Source organism: Lobosporangium transversale (genome assembly GCF_002105155.1).
Source record: "Lobosporangium transversale strain NRRL 3116 chromosome Unknown BCR41scaffold_5, whole genome shotgun sequence".
Lineage (NCBI taxonomy): Eukaryota > Fungi > Mortierellomycota > Mortierellomycetes > Mortierellales > Mortierellaceae > Lobosporangium > Lobosporangium transversale.
Window position 1 is genome coordinate 650,826 of NW_019028983.1, and position 23,570 is coordinate 674,395.

Below are 23,570 nucleotides of genomic sequence, written 5' to 3' on the forward strand. Positions count from 1 at the left end.
CAAAGTTTCTTTTTTTTTTTTTTTTGCTCTACGCCACTCTGATTTTATCTAAGAAGGATACACAATAGACCAGGGTGCCTCATACTTATTCTTGTTTACTGTGTTTGGCAATGTGATTAAAGACGAACCTCGTGAAGCCCTTTGATCGCGAATGTGGCACTGTATGAGAAATTTACTTCAGAGTAGACAGGGGTTGCTTTGATTGGATAGAACAAGTCAGAGTAAAAGTACTGTGAGGAAAGGTCAGGCAATGAAAAGTGGGGTAGAAGCGAGTCTTTTTTTTTTTTTATTTATTCCTTCAGTGAAATAAGTGGCAAAAAGACCAAGGAGCTCTGATAATCCTGTTAGATGGTCAAGGAGCGTTGTAACGATTAAACGTTAAAGACTAAAAGAACGGAGGTCAATAGGCAAAAATCGCATGTACACATGTGTGAAAGAGAGAGAGGGCCAGTTGTTTGAATGACTTAGTCGAACACCTTCATTAGCGATATAATTCATTAATAGTATGGCCTGGAATTGTCTGCCTTCCCTTGCCCTTACAGGCTGCGAGAGCCTATTAGTCGAATTCATAAGCTACCCACAATTATATCTATTATGAATATCCGCCGAGTTCAAATAGCCTCTTTTTTTACCCTCTACCAACACTCTTTCTCACTCATTGTCAGCCACTGCCATGTATTTGGCGCAGCAAAAGCATTTAGACAGAATAGGAATGTGGAATTGATTCTTGTACACACACAAACGCATTGATTTCGTAACAGCCTCCGTACCCTGCCATCACAAAAAAAAAAATGGGGCCCCAACCCAGCTGTGGAAAATTTCCTGGTCAAGTGATCCGAACTTTGACAAACTCCGTAGGTTGGTCTCCTTTGGCACCGCAAATGTAAGTATCCTGGGCGACCATAGCATCATTTTGTCTATGTAATGACTTTTGGAGGTTTGGAGTAGAGCACAAGATTTAGCCGCAAAAGTGAGCGAATCAAGCAAGTCAGATGGGTAATCTCTGACCATGCGGCTATTTCGCTCGAGCTAGCTAGCTAGCTATTGAAGTTTTTTTCCTCTAAAGTCTTATCTACTACTATCCTTTAAACTATAAGAGATGACGGGTAAATTCGCCAGGGAATTTTTGTAGTAGAGGTATATATTTTAACGTTTGCTTATAAATTGACGCATACCCTGTCCTCGGAATAATTCGCGTCACGATTCCAGTGTGCTTAACCAATTCACGACCTACGATAGATGTATCTCTTGCACTTCTTATCGCAGCACTTGGTCTGCATCTCCATCTTCTAGAATCTTCTATGATATCTTTGGCATATCCACGTTGTCTCCCTACACTCATCGACCGATACTATAAAAATCCCATGGCCAATCTACTATGTAAGAAACAAGGGGCCAATAAATGAGAAGCAAGAGATGCATGTGTATTTTTATACATGTGACTTATCGTCATATGCAACGATACCAGCTTGTTGCTGGTATTAAATATAACTACCTCCAGGACTGATTTGGGTTTAGATATAGCATCCGCGCCCCCCATGAATATGATTCCCTTGACAAGCCAAAAATCCTGACCTTTATTCGCATTTTTTTTTTTTTTTTTTTTTTTATTTCGATTTAAGATCAACAGGTAGTATCTGCTTCACTTTTTTGCAGACTGAAGCCTCTTTCTAATGGGATATGCGGCTGCGCCACTTCATAACATCCTTGGTCGTTTCAAATACTTCCAAAAAGGTTTGGAATGGCAATCTTCATTTCTACGTTAGTATAAAAGCACACAGTACAGGATACTTTGATATTATATCCAGCTCTAGTAATTGTTCGTCAAGTCTCATTGGCCTTGTGGTACACCCCACAATGGATTCAGTTGTATATTTTTTCATTGGTGTTAGCTCTGCTTTAAATCCTTATTCATGGTAATGAAGCTTGTCAACACATTGGTTGCAGAAGCCGGCACGGAGCAACCTAAGAAAAAGAAAAGCATGATACGTTATCAAATCCATACGACGTTTAGTAGTTTACCCTACTGAGTTTGGATCGGGAATAAAAATAATAGAATAGAATGTTCTATGGTAGGAATTATACAAACCCCAATACTCGTTATTTTCTTTTCTTTTAATGCTCTGGCGTTGACTCAAGATGGCTTTTGACAAAGGATTTAGCCCAAACTGTTATTGTCTGTTTTTTCTTTTTTTTTTTTTTTTAGCCAGCAGTTGCTCCGATATAATGGTAATCAATTAAAATGAAAAAAAGGAAACTTTTCTTTATTTGATGATATTGAAAAGAGCAGCATCATGGTTGGAAAAGAATATATCGAACTTCAACTTTATTTGAGCACGAGCCACGCCGATCGCCATGTGGCATGGCGCGATGTAGTACGACTATATGTGAAGGAAGACAAAATCAGATGTAAACAAACAAACAAAAAATCAGATCAACAAACAAGATGTAATGCAGCTGATTAGTCTTTATGGTCTCGATGGAAACGATGTAACTTTTCCTTGGTTAGTCCTGTTATTCGGGCTCCTTAACTAGTATATTGAAAGCGATTAGCTGTCACAAATGGATTCAGCTTCCTGAACCAGTCTCTTTTGACTTGATGGATCCAGGCCTGAGACAGGATAATAATTTTTTTTCCTCCCCTTTCAGTAAACTCTTGACAGATATGCAACATGTGTGCGTTGACAAGGTGTCACCGTTATGCACGAGGATTAAGACAAAGAGGACTCACAGGTTGAGTAGAGGTATAACCAATAATCTATAAGGCAGAAAAGACAAAAAATGAACGTTAGACCCTTTCTAATGAATGTGTGACCAAATATGTCTGTAACACCCCAGATGATTCTTTTCGACTTCCGCTGAACCGAATTCACTTTTTCTTACCAGCAATCATAAAAAACAAGGTATTATGAATAGTTTTTGATTGAGATGGAGAAAGCAGGCCTTATCGAAGATAATCATCTCTATTACATTTCCTTTTCTCTTTGACTAGAACCGTCCTGTGTGTCCTTGGCTATATTTTCATCCTCAGCTCCCGATGAAATATGTGTAATATGATCGAAAGGGTACTTTTTTTTTAAGCCTAGTGAAATGGGTTATTCAAAATCCCGCACCGGATATGATTCTCCGCTCAGCCATCCAGTTAAAAATGTACAAATATGTAAGTATAACATTATATAAATATATATATCTATGAGATAGTCCCCAAGTTGGATAGAAACAACATTCATGGATGAAGGACGGATAAATACCCCATTTGGTCAATAAAATAATATATATGTAAAAAAGGTTTCTCTAATGGACTCTAAACGAAGCCGTTGTCGCAACTTCCGAACAGCCCTTTTATTCCCGTAGACTTGTAGCTTTTTAACTATTTAAGCAGGTACCGTACTTCATTATCGTCCATCTTTTCCTTTTTTTTTTTTTCTTTTTTTGTTTCTTTCATTATAATCTGACAAGCACCCTTACAATCTCAATACCATTATTTTTCTACTTGTAAAATATAGCCATAAGTATCTTGAATCTCCTTCTTCATGCACTCATAGTACACAGCACCTTTCATTGAATCCCTTCATTTTTCATCCAAACCTTTTTTTTTTTTTTTTTTTTTTTTTTTTCCTTCTACTTCTTATTCATTTAAACCATTCACACTTTCTTACACTACACACGATCATTCTCAACGAACGGACCAACATATACATCCCATATAGACCTATTTTCTTTTTGATATAATACGACAAAGTAAAATCTTACAGCTATTATGAAATCCGAGCAATATAACGACGCTCCAGCAATACCAGCAGCAGAGATCGCTTACAAGAGCGATCCTCTTATGGCAGCTGAATTCCCCGATGGTGACAATCGTGGGGTTGGTCACTATCCACAAAAAAAGGAAATCATGATCGAGACAGAAGATCTCACAGAGGGTCATGAACCTACCCTAGAAGAAGAGAGCACTCTTCGCCGAGTCGCAGACAAGATCCCAGCATCAGCTTGGTTGGTCGTCGTTGTCGAATTTTGTGAGCGCTTTACATACTATGGCCTCTCTGGTCCCTTTCAAAATTATATTCAATATCCTTATACAGATCAACGAGGCGCTGACCATCCAGGCGCCATCGGGAAGGGACAGCAAACTGCCACAGCACTCAATTACTTTTTCCAATGTAAGGATTTTTTGTCAAACAAAAAAAAAAAAAAAAAAAAAAAAGGTGTGAGATTGATCCTAGAAATTAAGAACTATATTCTCCTCTTAAATCCATATTCATCATTATAGTTTTCTGCTATTTTACGCCGATCCTTGGTGCCATTGTTGCAGATCAGGTACATATTACATCACGTAACCCACGCGAGCGATATTTTTTTTTTTTTTATTGTTATGGAATACAAAGACTAACATTTTTTTTTTTTTTTTTTTTTTTGGTATCACAACTTTTAGTATTTCGGAAAATACAGGGCCATTTGTGTATTCTGTGGCATCTACATGATCGGAGTTCTCATTCTTGTCTTGACATCTATCCCTCCCGCCATTTTCGCTGGCGCAGCTTTACCCGGTCTAGTGGTTGCGATGATCATCATTGGTTTAGGTACCGGAGGAATCAAATCCAATGTCTCACCTATGGTCGCAGAACAATACCAAGGGACCAAAGCCACTGTCAAGACCCTTAAATCAGGTGAAAAAGTCATTGTCGATCCAAATGTCACGATTCAATCCATCTTCAATTGGTTCTATTGGTCCATCAACTTGGGTTCCCTCTCGGCTATTATCACCACCAACGTCGAGAAATACTATGCGTTCTGGCTTGCTTACTTGATCCCTTTAATCATGTTCAACGGCGCTGTCATCGCCCTTTGGGTCGGAAGAAAAAAAGTCGTCAAGACCCCTCCTCGTGGTTCAGTTCTCTTGGAGGCTTTTCGAGCCTTTGGCATCGCGCTCAAACATGGTCGGAATTTGGATGCAGCTAGACCTTCTGTCATCCAGGCACGTGATCCAAACGCGGACATGAAGGCCATCACCTGGAATGATATCTTTGTTGATGAACTCCGGTTGACACTCAAGGCCTGTTCTGTCTTCTGTTTCTTTCCTCTTTACTGGGTCATCTATAACCAAATCACCACCAACTTGATCTCTCAAGCCGGAACGATGCTCCTCTACGGTATCCCCAATGACGTAGTTAACAATATCGATCCGATTGTCCTCATCATTTTCATTCCAATCTTTGACAAGCTCATATACCCCGCTTTCCGCCGCATGGGCTGGGAACTTAAACCGATCACACGGATCTCCCTCGGCTTCTTGTTCAGCGCATTGGCCATGGCCTGGACTGCTATTGTCCAACATAAGATCTACAGCACAGGTCCCAATTATGAGTGCACCCTCTGTGATCCCGATCAAACACCCAACGATGTCTCAATCGCTTGGCAAATCCCCTCTTACTTCTTCATTGCCATCTCCGAGATCTTTGCATCCATTACAGGTCTCGAGTTTGCATTCACAAATGCTCCTGCTACCATGAAATCCGTCGTCATGGCCATTTTCTTGTTCACGAACTGTCTTGGTGCTCTCTTGGGATTCGCATTCTTGCCCATGACCAAAGACCCTCTGCTCTTGTGGATGTATACCGGTTTGGGAGCTGCTGCCTTGTTGATCAGTGCTATCATCTATTGGCAGTTCCATAATTATGACACGACCATGCGTGCGGACAAACTGGCCCTCCAAGCCAAATATGACATGAAAGATCTTTAAAAAAAAAAAAAAAAAAAAAAAAAAGGAAAATAATAGAAAAGCCATTTCTTACGTTCATACCATTGTATTGTAATAGAGTAATGCTTAAACATAATCTGTAATCATTTCAAAGCTTGTTCTTATGGTTATTTTCCCACTTTGAGTATTTATTACACTAATAAGTATTTTTTTTTTTTAAAAAAAAATAAATGAATGATAACGAATACAAAAGAAAATGCAATGATGATGAAAAATAAATTGATACAAAAAGTTACGAGAAGACACCCAATGGTACAACACCTAACGATGACAAGAGTCTCTCCCGCTTTTTCTTCACATTCTTGTCATAGAATCGGTTGGCACAAGCCAACTGTGGGGATGGGGCCAATGATACAACACGACCCTCCTTGACCCTCATGCCTGATTGATCTAACTGGCCTGCATTCTGTAACACCTTGACTACCAGCTTCTCTCGTCGAGGCAATCCTGCTGTGCCCGTCCACATCTTCAAGAGTTCTCGCGTCTTGCTTCGAAGATTCACAAACGTATCGGTTGCACGACCTGTCATGGTCATACATGCCTCAATCGCTCGGTCGATCGACTCGGGTTCAGAGGCCAGAATGTCGTTTGAGAGAATGAATCGAGCTGCCTCAAGGTGCAGATACTTTGCAGCCAATGCAAGGACATTTCCATCCTTGGGTGAAGGAATCGAGGTGTCTGCTCCCTTAGCTACCATACGCTTTAGACATTCTGCTACATCCTCAGACGACATGCGCGGATTTCGCATCAACAAATGCAAGGGCGTATGCCCCTGAACATCCAAGGCATTCACTTCGACCCCAGCCTTCAGAAGCATATCAAGAGCTGTGAATAAATGAGATGATCCTCGATCGTTCTTGAAAGGGATGTAGCGGTCCAAAAGGATATGTAGACAGTTCTGAAGGGATCGCTTGGCCAATAGCTTGACATCGACATCTTGTTCCATCAACTCCTTGAAGATGGCCAATGATTGAGGCATGAAGTGTCCCAAGCAAGTCTGGATGGGTGTGATTTCACACTCGAGCGAGAATGTTGGAACAATAGCGTAGCCATTGAGATCATGGCCCGCAAGAATATACCACTCAGTCATATCCGCGTTTGACACACTGATAGCTTCATGAAGAGTACTTGGTTTGGCATGACCACGGATAGTTGATCCGGAGATCGAGCCCGTGTTGACACGGTCAGGCGAAATCGACCGTACACTGCTGGAGCGAGTGGGCGAGTGGGCGCTGATGTTGTCGCCATCAATACTTTCAGATACTATAGCATAATATAATCCAATACAATAGATTAGATGCTATATCACAATTATAACAAGCCTTTTTTTTTTTTTTTTTTTTTTTTTTACATTTTCCCACATTCCAACAAAGACTTACCAACTGTGGAAATCGGCATGCACATTTCCTCCCCAGGAAGCATCAACATATCAATAGGCTCAACCGCCACCAACATCTGGAGCGTCTCTTCGACAACATCCAGGGGTGGCCTAGACTCTGCATCACCTGACCAACACATCTTGTAAAGTTGCTCATAGATGTCGGGTGTACCAGGGACACTCTCCTCACGCAAGCCCTTCACAATCGCAGAAGAAAGTTGCTCCATATTCTTGGCAAGTCTAGGCCCAGACTCAGCGCGGGTGATGATTTCCTCAAATGGCATTCTGCCAGAAGATAGCTCCCAGAGCAAGATACCCAAGGAATAGACAGACCACTCAAGTCTGTAGCTGCCTTTACCCATGATTCTCTCAGGAGCCATGTATACAACCAAAGATGGACCTGATGGTTGGACAGTGAGCTGACATGGCGCAGATGTGATCATGCCGCCTGGGGAGCCGAATCCCGTAAGGATTGCAACACCATCAGCATCGACCAAGATGTTGCCCGAGTTCATGGTGCATGGAATGCCATGAAGAGTCAAGTAACGCAATCCCTGAGCAATGTCCAAACCGAGTTTGTAACGCTCTGGCCATTGGATCAGGTCAAAGTTGTTATCAAGGAATTGGCGCAAGGAGCCATTGCTGGGTTGTTGAAGGAGCAAAGCTGGAGATTGGCCCGAGGGGAGATTGGCACTGGGAAGGTAGCCAAAGAGCTGGATAACTTGTTTGCATCGACGCAGATTGTGAAGTGTTTGGATCTAAAATTAACAAATGATAAACAGGCAGAAAGAAATGATTCCATTGTAAGATGTTGTTGATATGAATTGTGTTTCGGGTGATGGTTCCGAGGAGTGCAGTAGGTTCAATTGGCGACTGTATGATAGTAGACTCATGCAAGAGAATGCAATGCAAGGAAAAAAAGAGTGCATGTCCAATCTCAAAATTTGGGAAGGCAAAGGTTCCGTGACAATATTTTTAATGATAGGTAACCCAGTAACACAGAGCACTATTACACAAAACTGTGCAAGGGCACGCTGTCCCTGATCCCATTGTTTGCAACTTTTCCGTCATTCCCGGGTGTTGAATAAATCTGGAAGTCAAAGCACAAAAAGAGTATTGTCTGGAGACAAACTCCAATGAGCAAGCACCAACAAGGGTAATGGCAAATCAGGAGGGTAAAGAGAGGAAACAATGTCATTTAAATGACTAAGCCAGTGAAATGCGGATGCGGATTCAAGTAATAAAAGTTAAAAAAAAAAAAAAAAAAAGTCAAATGGAACGGAAATGGATTGGAAATGACGAGCAATGGGCGGGATTATTGTACATCGCGATACAATATTGTGTAACCATCTCTCATGAAAGGCCCTTTCCCAATTTTCTTATGTTTAATGCCACAAGTGGGGTGACAGAGAATGGACAGGGAACTCGATTGAGAGAGCAGAATGTAGTCTTCATGTTCTTGTTCAAGGACATGTAAACAATAAAATAAAAATAAAAAAAAAAAAAAACTTGGGAAAAGAACACTCGTCTGTGTTGGGAGCGCAAGTGGTACAGCTCAAGAGAGAGCAAGAAGACAGGGAAAGAAATGTACCATGCTACTGGTCCAGTGACAAAAGCGTCCTCAAATATGACGTTCATCGCAAAGAAAGCTTTATAAATAATACAGCTTACTGCTCAACGTTACAAAATATAGTAATGAAAGGGAGAAGAGGAGAAAATAGGGGATGGGTAGGGAGCTGTGTTGTGTGTGGCGTGGTGTGGGTGTTGTGCTGCGTTGAGTATGATTAGATGGGCAAGCTGCAGATATGCAGATGTAAATAGATTAGGTGGATAATGATCAGGCGAGTAAGTTGTCGATAGAGAATATTGAATTGCATTTCCAAGCATCAGAGGAATCAATAAAACAATTCTCGCCACTTCTTCCCTTTGATCACTATCTATCTTACATCCACACTTTCAATCCTCTCTTCTGTTTTCTCATTGTTTACTGCTGCGACTATTGTGTCCCCTGTTCTCTCCAAGTAAAAAAAAAATTGGAGGGAAATTAGGGTATATGTGTGTAAATGGATGTTGTTGTTTTTTGTTTACTGAGCACATTGAGCGAGGGGGCGGGTAGAGTTTGAGGTTCATTGCCAGCAGAAAAAAATAAAATAGAATAAAAGAGAGCAAGGGTTGTGTTTGTATAGGCGTTTGTGGTGTATGACAGGGCTTCCTTACCTCTGCAAGTACTTCCTCTGGATTACCCCATCGATCGACAGGCATAACCTGGACTTGGTCTTGCTTCCACATGGCGATTTGCACATCCTGAGTACCACCAATTTGACTCGGGTGCTTTGAGTTTGCTGCAGTAATCGGTACTGGTACGTTATTGAGCTGCATCAGCTCTCTCATAAGCACAGGCCGGCTCTTCTGCTGCAGCCACTGTAGGCACTGATGGTACTCTCCAACCTCAGGCATTGGGTATTGAAGTTCAAATTGGAGAGACTGGTTTTGTTGCTGTTGCTCATGCGTTTGCTGTTTGAGCTGGTATTGTTGCTGCTGAAGCTGTTGCTGGTAATGTTGATAGTTGTAGAGCTCCTCCGTGAGGGTTCCCTGTTTAGTAACATGTTCAATACTGGGCCGGCTTTGAGCATGTTGCATCGTAGGAGAAGTGGGGCGGATAAAGGCAAGAGGGATGGACCCCGTGCTGCCTATGCTATCACTCTTATTATGGCTGTGACCATTGTTACTTGCGATGTAGTTGGCATGATTGCTGTTGAATCGTGCGTTGTTGATAGTGGTGCTGTTGTGGCTACTGTAAGAGTTCGCACTATTGATACTGGTATTGCTGTTGTAGTGCTTTAAAGGATCTTTGCGGGCTCGGTAAGAGTCGCTTTTGTTACTGTGGCTAGGTGTATTATCGTGCTGATATGTTGTAGGCATCATACTCGGTTGAACGCCAAACATTTTACTTTTTTTATGTATTATGTATTATGTATGAAACTGAGAGATTAAATGTTACAGAAAGTAGATATTGTGTAAATGGAAGTAAGGGTTGAATGTACAAAAAGTGCGTGTGTGTGGTAAGGCTGATGAAGATGTACTAGGGTATAGAGTGCAAGGAAGAAAAAAAAACGCGCGAGAATGTGATTAAGAAAGAGGAATAAAAGATGTATGGCGAGTTGTGGATGGATATAGGGAATTGTCCTAGAGTGAAGATGTGTGAATAAAGAAAGAAAAGAAAGAAAAAAGGAAAGGAAAGGAAAGGAAAGGAAAGGAAAGGAAAGGAAAGGAAAGGAAAGAATAAGTGCAGAAGAGACGTGCCTGATTTGGTGGTTGAATATGGTGGGTGTGCGCATGTGTGTGAGTACAGAGTGCCTTCCCTCTCAAATAAAATTCAATGGGTATGTGTGTGAGTTCAAAATAAGATTTTGAATACAGTGATTGCATCCACGTTCTATTGAATGGACCATGTAGTTAAGAGTAAGAAAACAGGAAAAAGACCACTTTGGTCGAGAGCGCTCGTTCCCCCTTTCTTCTTCCCGCAAAAGTCGCCTCTGCCATCCGACAAAAAATAAAAATTTGAATGGCTTCATTCTCTTTTTTTTCCTTCTCCCTTTTTCTTGGCTTGTCTTGCCAGACCGATTGATTACCATTCGCCAGTGCTCGACAAATTTGAATCTAACTCAGTGGCCGGTGATCACCGCATGTTTTGAATGCGTGTTAAATGTTTGTACCGCGACCCACAACAGGATAACACTGTTGCAACCACAATAAACAAACAAACAAAAAGAGTCAGCAGTTGGTCTCTTTGTAGGCTCGACACAATTACAATCCAACCCCTCTTCATCCCTCTCCTCTTTCACTTGAGACCATTCCACTTCTTTTTTTTTTTTTTTTTTCCTTAAAGCCGATTTCAGTCCACCCAAGTCTTCGGAATACCAGCACCTTCCTTAGTTCAAATCATCTGAATCGTTTTTTTTTTTTTTTTTTTTTTTTTTGAAAAAAAATCAATTAGACAGTGGTGAAGGAGGAAAAAAAGTGGACACAATCGATTTTCTTTTTTGGTCAGAGTATTTTATCCGTACTCAATACGATTGGCATTCAAGTTATAGTTGGCGCAACATAAACGCTAACAATATAAACATCCGAAGAGAAATTTTTTTTTTTTAATGACAACGAAAAACAAGAGTGGCGGCAAAAAAAAAAAAAAAAAAAAAAAAAAGGGGGGCAGGCAACACTGTTGAATTCAAATGGAGGCAGTGATATGAGGCAGTGAGAACAGACTTTGAAGGACTTTTTGTGTTTGATAAAATAATTGGAATCCCTGTTTGCTACGCAACCTCCATTGTTCATTGTCGGATTGTGAACACAAAAAGTCCTCTTATTTTTTTGTCCGCATGTTCTCCTATGAGCACGATCCTCAGAGGCATGCAGGTAAACATCATCTCTTACTTTCTTTGAAAACCCCTAGTTCAACATACCCTCCCATCAGCATCTGGTGAGCCATCTACCAACAAACAAAAGCAAACATAAACAAATATATATCTTCCAGAGCACGTATTTCTTCTTGCCAACTTTCTTTCCCTTCCATATACATTGTTAGACTGTCAGGCTTTCTCTTTTCATGTCAGCATCTGAGACTAACGAAACAACTGCTGTGGGCCTGTCTCGCGAACGGATGCTCACTCCCATCATGGAACTAACAATTTGAGACCTTTAGAACATTGGATTTCAAGTTCTCTGCAGCCTTCTTGTTTCTCGAATCACTATCATGATTCTTTACAAACCTCAGCGAAAAGAATATATATATATTATATATATAATATAGGGCACTTGTAGTAGACAAATATATAAATAAATAAAAATAAAAGCTGGTCCTTTTGAGCCCTCGTCCTCTTCTACTTTTCACCCTTCCCAATCAACGTAAGCAGCTTTGGCGCTATTATTTGTCATATTGTTTATTTGCGAGCTTTTCCCTTTTCCTCAAAGAAATTTCCTCTTTATTGCAATCGTGTGTTTATATTTGCACACGTATATATGACAATAAAAAGTAATAAAGCTACGCGTTCGTCAAGTTGGGAACAGAAAGATAGATTCTGTAACACTCCTACTCTTTGCCTCATGGTCTTTTTTTTTTTTTTTTTTTTTTTTTTCCCGTCCTGTATATGAATTTAATTGTAGTAATTAGATGGACATACTGCCTTTTTTTTTGGCATCCCGCCTTCATACGGGAGAACCTTGCGCGAGAATGTATTAATAAAGGAATGAGTTTTATTCTTCATATCGTACCCGGACCTGTAGAATACAAATTGCAGATAACGGCAAGGTCGCATCAAAATAAATAAAGAGTTTAACACCCACCTTACCAAACAAATATATACAGCGTGTGCTGAATGGAATACTGCTGCTTCCCATTCACTCCCTCATCTGAAAAATTTTCCGCTCTTGTTATTTTTTCTACATTCCTGTAGACTGGGCAATCAACTAACAATAAAGATGCAGGCTTTTGAGCATTTATTTTCTGGTGACACTCTTGAGGGGAAGGAGAATGCTCAGAGAGTGGCGAGGATAATCATCGTACCACCTAAAATGACATAAGTCGTGCAGCTCACAATGTCATGAAACGCTTATTGCTTTGCACTTGTAGCCGATCGGCCATTCCAACCTCGAAAGGAGAAGGAGGAAAAATAAAAAAAAAGTTTTCGTTCAAATGGCCCATGCTTGATCACGAGTCAAACCTTAATTGTAAACTGAGTGTCCTGTTTTCTACTACAAGAGTGTGGTGCATAATCTGGTGCAACTGGGATCATCATTGACCGTCTAGAGGCACAAGCGCATAGATGGCAATCATAAAAAGGTAGAAGAGAACATGTGTATCTTAGAAATAATAGGTGGCATTGCTACAGACACTGTCTATTGGTGGTACCCACCTGCGTTAGGTCCCAGCAGCATAAAGTTCAGATATCAAATATAGATGAAGTTATCAACTATCGAAACGATAAAAGAGACTTGTCTGATTGATGAGGAAAATAGTTTCTGAAATAGCAAAGCGTGAGCTGAGGTAAGAAACAGGAGAGCTGAGGGATACCTTTGTACAAAAGAGGCGTGATGACCACTACATTTACTAGATAGGCATACATCATTTCTTGTCTCTTAATGATAAATTTCACCCAACACCATTGCGCATATGCGTAAGGCCTCTTATTTTGTTGACGATATGCTCAATTTGCTCATTAGTCTGGATGAACGTGATGAAAATGGCTTCCTATTCAGCTGTGGCCGTGAAATGGATCGCGCCTAACGGTCTCAATTCGCGTTGCCTGTCGTTTCCTCAGGAGACTTCCCTGCTGTTGCTCTCCGATAAATCCCAAAACAAATTGTTTGGCATCGTTCAAGTTTCATAGGACATCTGTACCTACAACATCCCCTTTCATGTAGGCTTGCTTCGTGAATACCTTGTAGGTCGCACATAGAACAATAAAGAGCAACCGAGCCTCTTTTTGGGACTGAGTCCACCCATTCTTTACGAGCTTTTCAACAAGGCCCCTGGCGGGTTCACTTCTGGTAGGATTTGCTCAGAGGCAGTAATCAGGAACAGCCAGCTGAGAGCCAACAGCATATCCACGCTAGCAGTAGTATACTTTGGTAAACAGAGTGTTATTGAACCTACTCTGTCTACGCTGTCGAGATCATTAAGTGGAGGATTGGTTGGGATACTAGTGGTAATCTCGGAACCATCTTCTAGACTCCTTGCTCGAAGCGTGCAACAGCATTGATGTAATATTGCCGTACATAAGGCTCAAACATTATATTATTGGCGAGTCTGTACAGTCACTTGAAACAAAGATTAGACAAAAAAATAAAATATTGAAATAGTTACGTAGGGAAGCGTTTCCTTCAATCTCTTTCCTTCCTGTTTTTCACATACAAACAGCTTGAGTAAACCACCATGGCGAGACACTTAGACATTGAGAATAAAGGTATCATCGTTGGAATGTACCTCGCGGGCATGAAGGCTGCGGAAATCGCATTGCAACGCGGTGTACCCCGAACCTCTGTTATTAATATTATCAGGGTGTACCAAGAAAGAGGTACCACCGCTTGCGCTCCGATCCCAGGACGGCCCAAAGTACTAAGTGAACGGGACCTCAGGAGCATCGTTCGCCATACTAAGCAGAATAGAAGGTGTACTCTTAATGATATCACTAACCAATTGCCGAACAAAGTTTGCGAGAGGACAGTTGCGAAGGCATTGCATTCACCGGGTATTTTCAGCCAGATTGCAGTAAAAAAACCATTCTTAAAAGAAGGATATATAAAGAGGAGGCTGCAGTTCGTCAAAAAATATATGAGTTGGTCCATGGAAGGCTGGAATCGGGTAGTTTGGACTGACGAATCATCATTTGAAGTTGGTGAGCATTTTCGTCAAATAAGAGTTTGGCGTAAAGTAGAGGAGAAGTACGATCACGATTGCCTCGCACCCACTTTCAAAAGTGGTAGAACAACTCTGATGGTCTGGGGGGCGTTCACAGCAACCAGAAAGTCTCGGTTGGTTGTATTTGAAAGAGGTCGTAAAGATGGACAGTGTTTCGTGGAAGATGTATATCAAGGCGAGCTAGCCAGATTTATGGCTGAGATAGAGGATGGCATCCTTATGGAGGATAATGCTCCAGTTCATACTTGTAAGATTGCAAAAGAATGGCGCGAAAAAAACAGCATCCCGAGGATTCCAGACTGGCCTTCATGCTCCCCAGATTTGAACCCTATTGAACATGTATGGTCACTTCTTGCGGATGCACTCGATAGGCGCGCTAAAGGGCCAAGAGATCTTCCCACTCTCACACGGGCTCTTATCGAAGAGTGGAATAATTTACCGCAAGAGAGGCTGGCCAGCCTTGTCGCTACCATGCCCGAAAGGCTGGAAGAAGTGAATGAGGTCGATGGTAGGAACACTCACTATTGAACCTACATGACACTTTTGCTACTCTAACAATGCCGTCTTCAAAACCCCAATAAATAACAGTATTGACCTCTTTAGTGAGCATGTAAAATTTCATGTGTATTGATGAAGTCTTTATGTATGTTGCATATGAGCTGTTTGTCCAGGTTGTTCAAAAAAAAATCAAGAAAATCCAAACTTTATTTTAGGTGACTGTACAATGTTTCTCGGAAAGTTTCATCTCTTCTAAATTTGGTTACTTTGGCAGCTTCTTCTGCAATATGCTTAGAGGCCCATTCCAAATGAAACTTTCGAAGATCCTCCGTTGGCCACCGGTGGAGAAGACGACCACTACTAAAAAACGCTAATCTTGTCCAAAGTATTTCATTAACTTCTAGGAATAGTCTATGGTAGAAAGAGTATGTTCGACAAATCCCTATACACTCTTGGTATAGTATTGATCAAGGGTCTCAGTACTACCGTCGGTCTCCAAAGAACAAATAGTGACACATTATCTACTTTCTCATAGAATTCTTTTAAAGCGGCTTTAGAAATCGTTTCTTTGAAGGACCCAACCTTCTCTCGGCACAATTCCAGTTCCTCCAGCGTCCATGGAGCCATGTAATAGCGAAATGCCAGCTCTATCTCAATTCCCTTGTAGCTGGCATACGCGGGGCTCCTGGAATAGTAAATTTTTAACGGCTCTACCTATTGGAAGTATTGGTTTTGGAGCTGTCAATCAGGAACAATATAGCGAGGGGATCAAGGAAAGGGCTAAAACTGGCGATATTCTCATAGCACATAGTAGGCAATCCTCCAAATGCGTAGCACCTACTGTCTTCTTTTCTCTGGAAATAACAATCGGTGGGTTGTCATCATTGCTTGTGGCAAGTGTTCAAGCAATAAAATATATAGGGGAGGCTGATTTGCCAATATCTTCAGTTCCTAGGACAACAACTTGATCTATGCTAAGCCTGTCACGGCGACCATTTGGATGGTTAATGTGCGTGAGGATCTTATCATAGAGATACTTGTAAGCCTGCCTGACCTATAGGCCCCTCACCTTGACCACAGGAAGTGCTTTGCCTTGGGGCAGGTGATCAAGCTCATATCCCGAGATGATCAATTTCGGAGGGCAGTGGTAGTTAAAGATACTACAATATAGGGATCATTTGCAAGCATGTTTTGCCAATACATTCAAGCACCGAGGCCAGATCTTTATTGATAAGGCGAGAAAGACCTGGCCCGCCTTCTATTTCGGTCTTTTCTGTGAGTCCTGCTGCCTTGACCGCCATCTCTATCGTGCTTTGTCTTATCCTGATCTTTTTGGAGATATCCCCTATTAAGGATGGTAGTATAAAAGCAAAGAGGTCAGTGGTCAGAAATGCTTCGAAGCTCGAAAGTAACATTTGGAAATATATTGGTCCGAGATTGTAATGGGGCGGCAAATAAAATACTTGGATTTATCTGCTGCATCATAACTCCTTTTTGAAATCACTCGTAAGAAATACAAAAAAAAAAAAAGTAATAAATATATAATATTTAGAAAGCAGTTTCGAGACTCAAAATCGAAACCATCTGCTCATCAAGGACCAAAGACATGCCTTTCTCTGGTATCCCAACAAAGGCGTAGATGAATTCCTCTAGCAGCTCTGCAGAGCCAAACGCGCTCACATCCGAGACCTTAAACGATGGTTTGAGTTGCTTCATCTCCTGCTTTAACCTCACCTCTGATTTAGCGAAGGCTTTGCCTTCGTCAAGGATGGGGACTTCCCAGGGTATGAGGCTTTCTACGGCATGTTTGTCAAAGTCTGGCCTCTTCTCTACCTTGATGGCCTTCTTGAGATCGCCAATAATTTACTGGAAACGGTATCTACTGAAAAGTGTGTGGATTCTCCTTCCATAATGCAGAAGAACTTTAGCTCAGTTGGCGTAGGGCCCTTATTGCTGCTGGAGTTTGCTAAGGCGAAGGCTACCTAACTCTGGTAGAATTATTAAAACTCTGGGGTTTGTTATTTAAAATCGAAGTGCTTGACTCTGTTGCCAGACATGCCGAGTTCTTAGTAGGTTTAATATCTCATGCTATTATTGTACAAGATGGGCTCGAGGGTATACAACTAGCTCAGGTATAGCTGAATGTTAAGGTGCACCTAGAGAAGGCTGACTACTCTAGAGAATGAATAACTGGGGCATTCTTTGTTAGGAATGAAGCTATTAGTGGACAAGCGCATCATTATATATTTCTTTATTTCCAGGAGACCCTCTCTCCAATAAAACTGCGCTCGTTATTTCCGTACAACAATTTCCAACAAAACATTTGCACTTTTACAAGGAGTCATCCAGTCTTGCTTTAAAACGATCGAGACCTTCTGGAATGATGTAGAATGCGATATTAAATGTCTCTATACTTGAGCTATCGGCAGTAGAACCATTATAGTTACTGGCTTCAACTGAAAAATAAACAGTGTATTTAACTTTCTGGTATAGCCGGTGGAGATAATAGATTTGCAATGTTATTCATGAGAGCAGAAAACATTATGTATATACTATATGTCAATATATGGCACTAAAAAATGTTGAATTTTGTGTCCGGTATAACGTTATGAAATATTATATACTTTAGGCCGTTGCTAATATTCATAGGCGGAGTATGTCGTTAGACGGTCTATTGGACAGCGTTATGTGGGCCATTAGCAATGAGTAATGAACTAAATTGTACGACTTCCTGCTAAGAGAGCAGTAATCAAACGCGTTATCTGATACTTGTAAGTGATGCATCACACGTTCTATTTCTATTAAGGGATATAGTATACCGGTCAATTTTGTCTTGGTCGTTTATTATTCAGAAGTCAAAAATCTAGTGTAAATAGGAGAGAAAAATAACTGCTGCGGGCATTAGTTTATTTAAGAGGCAAGGCAATGATATAGTTAACTGCAAAAGTGGAATGCCTACTTCACCACTTTTTCATCTGATGAAATGTTTTGTTTATTTGGTTTACACGCAGATTTGTCCTATCGATTCTCGATTTAATTGTAAGCGTTCTTCTTGACTAGCGGACTATGAAAAACAAAATGAGGAGGAGGTTCCTGCAAAAAAGTATATTTGATCTGATAAGGAAAGGGCGCCACCATTCTCCTTGTGCACAAAATTGGACACGATCTGAAGAATTTTTTTTGTACCTGTCTGTGTGTTGTTTAGAAAAAAAAGCCACAAAAAAGCTTTACCTGGGCGAAAAAGTTCAGAAGTCTCAAAACTTCAAGCTGCGCTGCATCCTGACTGGATTCCTCCTCTTTTCCTCTCTTCATTCTTCTCTGTGTGCCTTTTGCACCAGTCTGTTTTATCTCGCGCTCTCTTCGCCCTCCTGCTTTGTTTCAGTCCTTTACTGTTCCTCCTACTTCACTACCGACCATGGCATTTGAGGACGTTAAAATCACAACACCCAGTGAGGAAACTTACAAGAAACTTGAGCATGACCTCTGCAACCTTTCTGGCAAGGTCCCTTTACATGAGCGCTTCCGTGCACTCTTCACACTCAAAGCTCTTGCTGACAATGTCAGTGTGGACATCATCGGACGAGGTACATGATTCTTTGTGTGATTTCAAGGGAAAAAGTTACATTCATTTCAGTTATAGCATGACATTATAATTCAACTTTTTGTTAAACTTGCATTGATCCTGATCTGCCTAAAAAAAAAAAAAATAAGAAAAAAAGTAACTCAAATAGTGGAGGATGTTTCAAATTTGTCACTGACATTCATTATTGTTCCTATGTTTATCTACGTATAGCCTTTGCGGACGACTCTGCTTTACTTAAGCATGAGCTCGCTTATGTTCTTGGCCAGATGAAGAATCCCCACGCTCATGGTGTGCTGAAGAGAGTCCTCGGTACGATGGATGAGGATCCTATGGTTCGTCATGAGGCCGCTGAAGCTCTGGGCGCTATTGGTCATTTGGAGTCTCTCCCTATTCTTGAGGAGTATCTGAAGGATGGGTCTGATATTGTATCCCAGACCTGCGAGTTGGCTATTGAGAAGATCAAGTACGACCACCGCAAAGAAAAGGAGGCTCTTCCCGAAAGGTAAAAAAAGTGTTTGTGGTGATTGAACATGGATTGGAGGTACAATTAAGGATAAGGAAACAACTATGCTAAACTAAGCGCCTTGATAATAGTGCTTATTCGTCAATCGATCCTGCACCACCAACTGCTGACGAAGAGTCTACTGAGCAGCTCAGGACTATTTATCTGGATCAGAAACTCCCCCTCTTTGAGCGCTACCGTGCGATGTTTGCGCTTCGTAATCAGTGCACTACAGAGTCTGTGCTGGCATTGGCGGAAGGCTTTGACGACCCCTCTGCCCTGTTTAGACATGAGATTGCATATGTTTTTGGTCAGATGCAGCATCCTGCTGCTGTACCCTCATTGGTCAAGGTTCTTTCCAAGTTGGATGAGGCTAATATGGTTCGTCATGAGGCTGCTGAGGCTCTTGGTTCAATTGCTACTCCTGAGGTTTACCCTATCTTGGAAAAGTTCCGTGACGACAAGGAACGTGTTGTTCGTGAGAGCTGCGTTGTTGCTTTGGATATGTACGAATATGAGAACAGTGCTGAGCTCCAATACGCCGATGGTCTTAGCAAATAGATAAAAGAAAAGGATGAAAGTAGGGTATTGCAGTCAGGGTATCCACGCTGTTTTAGCGGTGGGGATCAGTTTATGACAAATGACTGTGTTTGTACGATAGACATAATAAAATATAGGCATATCATCAAAAGAAAATTTGAATAAGTTCGTTCAAGAAGCCGTGTGGGCTGCATGTGTGTATATTGTGCATAGCAGAGTCTGGGGAAGGACATCATTATTGACTCAGTCCAGAGGAATAGCCTTCAGCGGGAGGAAGAACTCAGTTAGTGTACGAATCTGATGAAGTTTATGACATTAAAAAAAAAGAGGGTGACGAACTGGCATTTGATTAGTAGAAAATAAAACAGCATATCCTCTGTATGAATTTTAATGCCTCCGTTTAAGTTTATCAGTACCACAGTGATCTTGAGTGTTATGAAGAGAACGTTTGAGCACATTATGAGTTGCCTCCCTCCCTGCTGTGATAGTGTTCAAAGGATAAATGCAAAAGTCAACAACACTAACAGAAATCTTTATTTTCTATATTCTGTATTTCTTGCTTACACCAACGTGTCTTTGACCAACACTCATAGCTGTTCGTTATTTACAGCTACTGAACACCATTGTCCATTCACAGTACTACCAGCCACAGTAAGAAACGTCTGAGTGCCTCACACCCTTTGTCGTAGCTCCAGTTGATGCTCCTCACATTCGCACGCACAGACTAACAACAATTGGTTGCATCCACCAATGATGTTCACCCCGTGTGAACCCAGTCAATGACTACATTACCACTGGTGTTTCACAGGGCCTCTGTCACAGCGGGTCTGCTAGACATAAGACTCTTGTCAAGCTGGTACAAATTAATATAATCAACAATCAAATGTACCTTTTTTTTCTTAGCTCCAGTTGGACGTTAGGATCTTATCTGCGTGCTTCACCGATAAAGACGGCAACGGGTAATTCTCAAGCTTACCAGTAAGACTCGGTATATTTTTTTTAAAAAAAAGGAATTGCTGTTCTACAGTTACCACAGGAGTAATGTTACCTACTAATACGATTTGGTGATCGAGGGGAATTCCGGATGGATGGAATGGCTGTTTGACTTTAGCAAGAACTTTGACCTTAAAAAGCGACTACATTGCCTTTTGTAAAATTGATATTCATGTGTTCATGAGAAAGACGGTTTTCCCATCCGGATATGAAGCCTGATTGGCTGCGTATCTTGCTGTGGCTGAATAACAAAAGATTTTTTTAATTTTCCCGCCAAAAAAAAAAAAAGAAAAAAAAAAGTGGAATGAAAAGTGGGAACTTGACTCTCAAGGTGAATAGGGGTGTAAAAGGGCAAGTAGAAGAGAGAGATGTTTACGCTTTTTGAAGAGAGGGCATGTTAAGCGTCGGTACCTGCCTCCCTCGTCCAGCAAGAAAGATTATGTGATCAACCATAGTTGCAGGATTGCAGGAGTCAAGATTTACCAACTGTCGATGTCGAATGAAGAGAGAAAAAAAAAAATGAAGTCATATTTCGTTCGTGTTGACAAATATGCAAGACCAACAGACCTTTTAAATTCACTCGTTCTTCGTTCTTGTTTCTAAACTCATTTCCATTTCTTTCTCTCTTTTCTTTTCAGGCTTCTTTACCCCCTTTTTTCCCCCTGTAAGCTTGCAACCGTATTTTACATCATCAACGACAGTAATAGCAATCTTTCCCTTAACGTTTATTCTCACCCCCATCTTCACAGAAAAGCACAAACATACATTTTTAATATCCGCTTTGAACCTGTGCCTTTGGTTGTACCCTCTTCTTTATCATGGGCCCTTCACATTCAAAATCAAAGAAAAACCGGTACTCGACTTCATCCACCAGCGCTTCTTTCAAAAAATCCAGTTCAAGAGTCATCCCTTTTAGATCTCGGGCTAATTCCGATACATCCCTTGCGCCAGATCCATCACAATGGAGCTCACATCATGCTGCGGAAGACAATAACCGGGTCTACTATCCAAGCCATGATTTTGGCTTGGATAAGACCAAAGGCTCATCCCATACTAAAAGCGCACGAAATAGCGATAATAGTGCTCTCCAACAAAGCAATAATATGAGTCAACCTCGAACAAGTGCATCGCACGGCCGTCCATCGTTCTCATTGCTTCGTGGTCGTAAGAGTGGACAGTATCAGCGTGAAAATGAAGGCCAACAGTCTCAACATATTATTTATATCAGTGCACCAATCAGTACGGATCAACCTCAACCTCAACCTACAATGATCCATAATTTCGATCAGTTTTATGATGAACCACCTCGGGCTACCTCCGGAGCATATAAAGCGCCTGTACCCTTATTGCCGATCGAAGCTCAGCAACAACAACAGCAGTCAAAGCAATCATCTTTTTCATTCCCACCACAGATAGAGCTTCCTTTTAGTCCCTCAAGAGCTGACTCTTGGTCATTTCCTTTCCCACCTGAATCTATGCCATCATTGCCTGCGCATGAGCCACAAAGTTTGTTGAAAGAGAGTTTACGTAATGCAACCACAGTGGAAGAGAACAAGAATGGGTCAAGAGTGGTCGGATCCCATAACAATAGCAGCAGTAATACTCAATCAGGTTCTGCCCTCACTTCTGGCGCAGGTATTGGCGGACACAAGAGGGACAAGCTCATCTCCGAATCCAGTCCCTCATCTTCATTTTCTAACACTTCTCAGATGGGTTTCAGCATAGGAAGGCAGCGTTCCAGCAGAAACAATGTAGTTCATCCAGAGAGCTATACCGATTCAAAGTCGGCCCGACAGCGTCACCAATTACAATATCAGGGGAATTCAGAGAATACATCGCTTATTTCATTGCCTGGGTCAAAGTACAAAGGTCGTGACGGGATATTGAAAGGTGGTGGTGAAGATGACAGTCTAGTGCCAAGCAAGAATGCATCAGAGTTATCATTGTTGGGCTCAGTGATCAACACTGCTGGTAAAAGCCCGAATCTTGTTGGTGCCAACACATTAAAGGGTAATTATGACAGCCAGTTCTCGGGCGCCCAACTACAACAACAACAGCCACAGCGACGTTCTCAGCCAGAGTCGCTATATGCAGCAAGTGATCATGATCTGGCTCCAGATTCTCTGATTAAGAATGACTTGTCTAGTAGTTATAAGACCGGGACGAATCCTTCTTCCGCCCGTGAATCCATGGTCTCGGTCAGTACAGCCAATTATCAGTGGATGGAGGGCCAAGCCGAAGACTTGAGTGTGCAGGATGCTATCAAACGTGATTCTATTATGATGCTATTTCACTCTCCAACTGTACCGGAATTTGATGTGTCAGCTAGTCAACCACCCTTAATTGGGAAATTAAATCTCGAAGAGCAAGCACAGCAGCTATTAAAGCAGCAAGCGCAGCAACATGCTTTGTTGAAGTGCTTTTTCAGAGGCAACTATCATGCTCCGATCGATAAGCAGAAGCTTGGTTCTGTTCTTGATGGTAGGGATTTTTGTTTGTTTAAGAATACGCTAGACCAAACTATTGTTTGTGCTATATTTGATTAAAGTTAATGACGGAATTATGTTTATTCTCATAGTCCAGATGACGCGCATGGCTAATCTCGTCATTTTTTTTTTTTTTTTTCCCACTCTTATCACCTTTCTAGTCGGCTGTGGGCCAGGTCTATGGATGAAGGATATGGCTCTCGAGTTCCCGCTGACGGAAATACATGGCATCGACTTGAATGTTCCGATTCGCCGTCGACGTCCTCGAGGGGCTGCCTCGTCTCCAACATCACCCAATTGTAATCGTACCAAAAAATCAGAGTTACACAGTAGCCTTCAGAGCAATAGCTCCTCTGGTACATTCTCAGGAGCTCATGTAGGGTTAGGTATTGGTCTAGGTACGGATCCCACC

General features: G+C 41.5%; 3 protein-coding genes across 3 annotated transcripts; 2 read left to right on the forward strand and 1 right to left on the reverse strand.

Moving 5' to 3' along the window:
* Positions 1-3,643: 3,643 nt before the first annotated feature.
* On the forward strand, positions 3,644-5,693 carry BCR41DRAFT_380041 (POT family-domain-containing protein; the record flags this gene model as incomplete). The annotated part of the gene is made up of 3 exons (XM_022027245.1): positions 3,644-4,163; positions 4,274-4,320; positions 4,436-5,693. Coding segments are annotated over exons 1-3 (1,707 nt in total), but the record flags the coding sequence as incomplete, so codon positions are not given.
* A 180-nt stretch (positions 5,694-5,873) lies between these two features.
* BCR41DRAFT_347308 (hypothetical protein) lies at positions 5,874-10,414 on the reverse strand. The gene is made up of 3 exons (XM_022023070.1): positions 9,357-10,414; positions 7,141-7,897; positions 5,874-7,024 (listed from the first exon to the last, which is right to left on the reverse strand). The coding sequence occupies exons 1-3, from the start codon at positions 10,083-10,085 to the stop codon at positions 5,994-5,996; spliced, it is 2,517 nt and encodes an 838-aa protein (XP_021884795.1). The 5' UTR covers positions 10,086-10,414; the 3' UTR covers positions 5,874-5,993.
* Positions 10,415-18,326: 7,912 nt separating this feature from the next.
* BCR41DRAFT_347313 (armadillo-type protein) lies at positions 18,327-19,821 on the forward strand. Its single transcript, XM_022023071.1, has 3 exons — positions 18,327-18,638; positions 18,848-19,139; positions 19,232-19,821. The coding sequence occupies exons 1-3, from the start codon at positions 18,470-18,472 to the stop codon at positions 19,698-19,700; spliced, it is 930 nt and encodes a 309-aa protein (XP_021884796.1). The 5' UTR covers positions 18,327-18,469; the 3' UTR covers positions 19,701-19,821.
* The last annotated feature ends 3,749 nt before the right edge of the window (positions 19,822-23,570 follow it).